This window comes from Drosophila tropicalis, unplaced genomic scaffold (assembly GCF_018151085.1).
Source record: "Drosophila tropicalis isolate 14030-0801.00 unplaced genomic scaffold, ASM1815108v1 contig_1190, whole genome shotgun sequence".
NCBI classification, from domain to species: domain Eukaryota; kingdom Metazoa; phylum Arthropoda; class Insecta; order Diptera; family Drosophilidae; genus Drosophila; species Drosophila tropicalis.
Genome location: NW_027172561.1, coordinates 2,050,041 through 2,057,355, shown reverse-complemented (window position 1 = coordinate 2,057,355; position 7,315 = coordinate 2,050,041). Strand labels below are relative to the sequence as shown.

Sequence of the window (7,315 nt, the reverse complement as noted above, 5' to 3'; positions counted from 1 at the left end):
ATCTCAATCTAATACTCTGGCAACATCTGGCATTAAACGACATTTTCTTTTAAAGAGGTTGAGACTGATGCTAAATTAACCTTTGGATTCTCAACTGACGTCAGTGAGCTTTAAGCTCTTTCCCATTGCTTTGCCAGCTCAATAGATTGGTTAGGGTCCAATGTTCAAAGCTGCTGCCTGACTCTGCGGCGCGTCGCGGCGCATTCGTCCATCTTTGAAACTCGTTTGGATTATTTCTCTGCGAGACGTCGACGAGTGAGGAGCAGCTGTAGCAGTGACCCACTAAAATTAGCCAATACTTATAGAAAAATTTGCATATATTGTTCAAATCTTTTATACAACAAACTTAAACCAAATGGCGTTTCTCAATAAGGTAAGCCAGCGATATAAAAGAAGAAAAACAGAGAAAGTGATTTTGGGAGTAAAAGAGTCCAAAGTTCTCGAATCTGAAATCAATGACGACAGCAAAACTGTTGATCATCTTGGGCAGACATTTTTGTGTCGATTTCGTAAACAGATTCTGTTATCTTCTCGATTGCGTACTTTGACCCCTTTTCATTTTGCACTTGAAATCGTGATATGTGATTATGAGGAGTCTTCTGATTTGGTGCTTTTTTTTAGCTAGCCGCACCGGCTATTCGTCAACTGGTGGCCAGCCGATCGTATGCCGCTGTCTCCCATGTATCACCCACTGGTACATCCTTTGCTCTGACCGAGGAGCAGCAACAGTTCCAGGAATTGGCACGTAAATTCACCCGCGAGGAGATCATCCCAGTGGCTGCCCAATATGACAAAAGCGGCGAATACCCATGGCCCATTATAAAGAAGGCCTGGGAATTGGGACTAATGAACAATCACATTCCCGCCGATTTGGGTGGTCTGGATTTGGATGTCTTTACCACATGTTTGACTGCTGAAGAGCTTGCCTATGGATGCACGGGCATTATGACAGCTCTAGAGGCTAGCGGTCTTGGCGTAAGTTTGCTCATTTTCGATATCCTAATCCTGCTTATTCCTTAATTGCGCGTCGCTCTTTTCCTCTTTCTTTCTCTCTGAAACAGCAAACACCTGTGATCCTGTCTGGCAACAAGGAACAGAAGAAAAAATACTTGGGTCGTTTGCTGGAGGAGCCTTTGGTGGCTGCCTACGGTGTCACTGAGCCTGGTGCTGGATCCGATGTGGGTGGCATTAAGACTCGTGCAGAGAAAAAGGGCGACGAGTACATTATCAATGGCCAGAAGATGTGGATCACAAACGGTGGAGTGGCCAACTGGTACTTTGTACTCGCCCGCACCAATCCCGATCCCAAGTGTCCGGCCAGCAAGGCTTTCACCGGCTTCATTGTGGAGCGTGATTCGCCCGGTCTGACTCCCGGTCGCAAGGAACAGAATATGGGACAACGTGCTTCCGATACACGCGGCATTACCTTTGAGGATGTTCGTGTACCCAAAGAGAATGTCCTAATTGGCGAGGGAGCTGGCTTCAAGATCGCCATGGGCACTTTTGATAAGACACGCCCACCTGTGGCTGCTGGTGCGGTCGGTCTGGCCCAGCGTTGCTTGGACGAGGCTCTCAAGTATTCATTGGAGCGCAAGACTTTTGGTGTTCCAATTGCCTATCACCAGGCTGTCCAATTCATGCTGGCCGATATGGCCATCGGCGTGGAAACCTCACGTCTGGCGTGGCGTTTGTCCGCCTGGGAAATCGATCAGGGACGCCGTAATAGCTACTTTGCCTCGATCGCTAAATGCCATGCCGCCGATGTTGCCAACAAGATTGCCTCCGATGCTGTTCAAATCTTTGGTGGTAACGGCTTCAATAGCGAGTATCCCGTTGAGAAATTGATGCGTGATGCCAAAATCTATCAGATCTATGAAGGCACCTCCCAGATTCAGCGTCTCATCATCTCAAGAAACATGTACGAGGCAGCCAAGGGCGGTGTCTCTAGCTAAGCCGAAGATTATTACTACCACAACCACAACCATCCATTCAGCTAAGCATAGTCATTCTCATTCACAATAAACAAATAAATAAATGGAAAAAATCTAAACAATAAGGTAAAACAATAACCAGAAAGTTTTGCAATATTTCGTTCACTTTTTGCTTGAATTGAAAACAAGTCTCAATCCGTCAATCTGTCCAATCGCTGATAAGATACGATAACTAAGGGGTCGAGTATTTGCCCCCCATCGTAGTCAACCACTTTAACTACTCTATACTATTCGATAAGATAATATTCGTATTTGCTATTTATTCGTCAGTGGGTTAAAAAAAAATTTTAAAATGAACTTAGACAGACAACAAAGAAAAGGAGGACGAAACATAAACATGGCCATATCAATCCGGACTGGCATCCTGGACATAGAGTTTAACAAGACCTTTGTATCGCTTACCATCATTTTGTTGCCGATTTTTGTTACACGTTCGCATCTTGGCCTTATCACCGAATTGTAGCTGCCAAATGGATTGTAATGTTTCCAAAACTCCCGACATATTGAAAATCTGCTCATCAATTGTTAAATCTAAACGTCGTGGCAGTTGTTTCTGTTGCTCCAGCTTCTTTAGACGTACATCGTCTAGCAAACGTGTACAATTTGTGGAAAGGAGTGTACTTAACTGTGGCAATTCCTCCAATAGGCATCCCAGGGCCGATCCACTTAGACGATCATTATCACAAATATCGAGCCGTTGCAATTGCTTTGCTTTGCTCAAGTGTTGACTTATCTTATAGACATGGGCATCGTGCAGACCACAGCCAGCTAGTTCGAGGCAAACGAATCTTTCACAGGTGCCGGCCTCAAGTAGGGTGACCAAACTTTCACCCAATGCAAAGCCACTCGTCTCATCCAGTGGCCAGCGAATATAACTTAAATTTAAAGATTCCAAACGGCAACTATTCAATTGGGTAGTTAATCTTCGAATACTTTGTTGGGTGAGCTGATTAAAGCTAATATCGAATCGGGTTAGCTGATTAAATCCTAAATCAAAATCCTGCAGTTCGGTTAATTCACATTGAGCCAACTCCAAAGATTGCAAGGGGCATCGAACACCAGTGAAGAATTTATGCAATACTCTGACACTGGCATTGCCCAAAGGATTTTGACTCAGCTGTAATTCCTCCAATTGTTCCAGTTTCTCCATGCCAGGGCCACAGAGTAACGACTCTAAGCCATGATTACTGATGGCATTGCTTTTCAATTTTAGTGTCTTCAATTGCATTAATGTGGGCAGGGATTTGGCTAATTGCTGGCAACCATCGTCACCAATGAAATTCCGTGACAGATCCAGTTCAGTGAGACGCGCTTGATGGAGCAGTGCCTTAAATATAGGTTCCGTTTGACTGGGACGAAGCCAAAGACCGGCTAAGTCTAGAACTTGCGTATTCTGTGAGCGTTCCAACAGTAATTTGATTTTTTCGTCCACAGCTAGAAAAACAAGATATTGAAAGAAAGAGAGGGAACTTTTAGTTGAATTGAGATAAAGTGAGTAAACGAATAAATATTACATTTCTGCAATTGATGGCACATTTCCTCGTAGCGTTGGGATAGCGGAGAGATCTTCCAATCCAAAATGGTGCTTAATAGCATATTCTGTTCAAGGGCTACGCTAACTGAATCTGTTTCCTCGAAGGCGAAACCATCGGCTGTCTTTAAACGAAGCATGGGAGTCAATCCAGTTAATCTGTAAATAAATCCAGTTAATCTGTAAATTTTTAAATATCCGGCCAATTCCTTACTTATTGTAACGTCTTCCAGCCTCCTCGGCCAGCCAACGCATATTAATGTCCTGCAATTTTCGCCTTTCAATGGGCACCAAAAGGAATTCATCTTGTACTTTAATTTTAAAAGACACCGTGGTAGCCAGAATTGGTGTGGCTTGGACTTTAATTGGGGATCCCGATGATTTGGCCGGTGAGATTAGCAATTGTAATGTGCTCGACGATGTGGTCGAGTCTGGTTCAGTGGTTGCTCGTAAACTTATAACTGAGGCGGCTCCGTCTAGCGAGTCCTCGCCACTGCCCAAAGGACTTTCACTGCGAAATCGACAAAAGCCGCTATCCATAAGTGTTGCCTGATGTCTGCTCGTAGACTTGTTGCTGCTCATGCTGGAGGATCGCGAGAGGGTTAGCTTTTTCATTTGCTTTTGTCGCTGTTTAGAGCTAACGAGCAGCTCGTTACTCAATTGCGGCGGTGTATCCTGTAGGAGAATATCCTCCACTTCCCAACTAGGAGGTTGCGGTGATATGACTGAATCGCGTTGATTTTCTTTTAATGATCGACTGCCCAGGCTGCCGGAATTGAAACGTTTGCGTTTCTTCTCCGGCCCCAAGTCATCAATGAGCCAATTATCTGCATCTACTTCGTCCTCGTCTAGAAAAGCATTTCTCCTTTTCCCAATCGTGGAGCTGCTACTGCTTGGTGCCTCGTCAAATGTTTGGCGATTTGGACGTTTCACCTGCGCCATCACATTGCGATACTCTTTGCTAGCACTTGGCTGGGGATTAGGACTAGATTTGCTGCCACTAAGGTCCCGATCGCTACCAGAGCGATTGCGGCTGAAGGAGCGATTTGAATGTCTGACTGTCAGCCTATCATCTTGCAGTAGCTCCTCATCCGACAGACTGTCTATTCGAAAGGATGACTTCTTTACATTAGCATTAGTTAGAGCTTTGGCATTTTTCTCACTGCAAATGCCCACTTTAGAGAGTGTTCGGAGCAGTCTTTCACGCAGCTGGGAATACTGAGCTTGTTCCCCGTCTAAAAGCTGTGCAGATTGACGCCACTTATCCAACCCGGCAATGCAGTTCTCATTGTAATCGGTCCGTACCGTGGCATCGGCCCCACGCTCCAAAAAGAAGCTCAGCAACATCCAGATAACCATTGGAACAGGCATCATGCAGCGGTGTGATGCCATCACAGCTGGTTCCACCCTTATCATTTATGGCCGCAGCAGCACCCTTATCCAAAAGCAGCTCCACAATATCACGGTGTCCATGGTTGCAGGCTTCATGGAGGGGCAACCAGCCAGCATGATCCCGCACATTGACAGTATGTCCCTGTTCGATGAGGCGACGCACCAGCTCTAGATTGCCAGCTATGCAAGCCTGATGCAGTTGAGTCTCACCCTTATTGTTGCGTTTGATTGTCAAAGAACGAGCGCCACGGGTCATGCGTTGGGGACGTGGTTTTTCACTTTCATCTAGATCACTGGCATCCGAATCGGTTAATGTATCCAGATCGATGTCATCACCCAAGTCAGGAGTATTCTGCTGCACGGCTGCTCCGGTATCATTATCGTCATCGTCGTCATCCTCCTCGTTTTCAGCTGCATTCAAATCAATACCTTTACTCTTGGCCTCTGCCTCGAGATTTTCTACCAAAACATGCATATTATGCTTTAGCTCTAGTCGCCGTAAACGTACTAGAGCAATCCTTTCCAACTTAGCAGAGGCTGTACCACCCGCTTTGGCAGCTTGCCTCAATGCCTTCTGATACACATCGTGTACGGTCCAGAAAGGATGCCTTTGTTGCTCACATATCTCAGCTATGCTACAGAGTGTGGTAAATGCTTCAGCCGGTTCTTTATCCTGATTCAGTTCAAATTCCTTCCACAAATACTCCAAGGCCTTGTCATACTGCCCACTATCCTTGTATGTCTGATAGAGGCTCACATAGATGGGCACCAGACTTTTGCCTGTTTCCGCATTCAGTTCGGCACATTCCAGCATCTTTTGGTAGTAGACCAATGCCTTCTCATAATTCAACAGATGACAGCAGCCATCGCCTAGGCGTTCGTACAAGCTCTTTAATTTGGCATAATCCATAGAGCTGGTCAAAACCAATTCATCCAGAGTCTGACAGATTTTCACCACAATGCGTAAATGACGTTCAATGCTCTCGCGATCCGTCTCGCTAGGCGTATTCTTCTTGTAGGCCTTGGTCAGAATCTGCTTTACACTTGCGAAATCTCCCGCCTTGATTAATATTTCCGATTTTGTTATCAGCGTCTCACATATCTTCTTAACTTTATCGGGCAATCGCTTAGCGACCTGCAAAGCCATGTTACAATAACGAAGCGCCGACGCTGCATCATTCTTCTTGCAATTATAGAGCAGACTCATCGAAATGTAACACAAGTGGGTCAACTCAAATAAATCGTTTGTTTTGCTGATTTTAATTGCTTTCTCTATGTACTCGATGGATGCCTCAAATTCTTCCATATGCTCTTTGACGACACCAATGTTCAGGTAACAGCGGGCTTGCATATCCAGCTGTTCCAATTTAGATATCTGGCCTGAAAGCCTACAAAGAAGTCTCGTGGTTAGTACACACTCGTCTAATGATCTTCATCTGTGTGGGACTTACTCTTTAATCATTAGCAAACTGCGAAGAAAACTCTTTTCGGCCAATTTCAATTGCTCCATGGCCGCTGAGGCCGAGGTATCGGCCAAGCTTTGACCATGCAACAAGTGGACACGACCCAATGTGGCGAATGCCCGTTGTTGTTCTACTTGATTTTTCAATCGCTTGGCAATTTCTGGTTAAAAAGAATGAACTATTTTATACATCTTGCTAAATATTTGTATTTGGATCTACTCACTAAGATAGTCATTAATGTGATCCTTGGCCGCATCGTACTCACAGAGCAGGGTGAACATTTCACCCACCATTCTCTTGGCTTTGGCTGTTTCCAGCTCTTTGCCCATGCTGGCATATATGCTAGCCTCCTGTTTGTACTCTCCCACTGCCTCATTATATTTAGTTATTTGATTGTAATAATCTCCAAGTTGATGGCAACTGACCGCCAATTGCTCTCGATTGCCATCACTGCGCGCCTTCTCTTTGCGCTTCAGATAGCGCTTCTCATCCATTATGGGAAAAATGATAAAGTAATACCACGAACATCAGTACGACACAGCAACCTCTTAATTTCACAACAACATTGTTAACGCAATTCCGCAAAACACCGAAATTATTTTGTTTTTGTTTTCATTTCGGCGCGAGTTCGAGCAGTTGATATGGCAACACTAACCGATTTTGTTAACGACGGAACCAGCTGACTGGTTCTGTCTCGAATCGGAACTAGCTGGTTGTTTGAATTAACCAACAATATTTTATAATTGCGATGGTTTATATATGTGTATGCACATGTATCTGTTTATTTAATATCTAATCTACAATTAATAATTGAACTTTCCTTTTCATTTGTAAAAGTGTAATTCAGAACATGTTAGTCGAAAGGAACTTATCGAAATGCTGCCGTAACTACCACCCATATACACATCTCTACCGGCGCAAATAAATCGGAAATTTTC

The 7,315-nt window shown here is 44.6% G+C and overlaps 2 protein-coding genes across 2 annotated transcripts; one reads left to right on the top strand and one right to left on the bottom strand.

The window, feature by feature from the left end:
* The first annotated feature begins 211 nt into the window (after positions 1 to 211).
* Positions 212 to 2,076, top strand: Mcad (Medium-chain acyl-CoA dehydrogenase). The gene is made up of 3 exons (XM_068293362.1): positions 212 to 373; positions 622 to 975; positions 1,062 to 2,076. The coding sequence occupies exons 1-3, from the start codon at positions 356 to 358 to the stop codon at positions 1,950 to 1,952; spliced, it is 1,263 nt and encodes a 420-aa protein (XP_068149463.1). The 5' UTR covers positions 212 to 355; the 3' UTR covers positions 1,953 to 2,076.
* Positions 2,077 to 2,221: 145 nt separating this feature from the next.
* On the bottom strand, positions 2,222 to 7,021 carry LOC137579565 (tonsoku-like protein). Its single transcript, XM_068293348.1, is given in 6 exon segments — positions 2,222 to 3,425; positions 3,506 to 3,681; positions 3,737 to 4,851; positions 4,853 to 6,302; positions 6,366 to 6,537; positions 6,601 to 7,021. Coding segments are annotated over 6 exon segments (4,272 nt in total). The 5' UTR covers positions 6,872 to 7,021; the 3' UTR covers positions 2,222 to 2,337.
* Between the last annotated feature and the right edge of the window lie 294 nt (positions 7,022 to 7,315).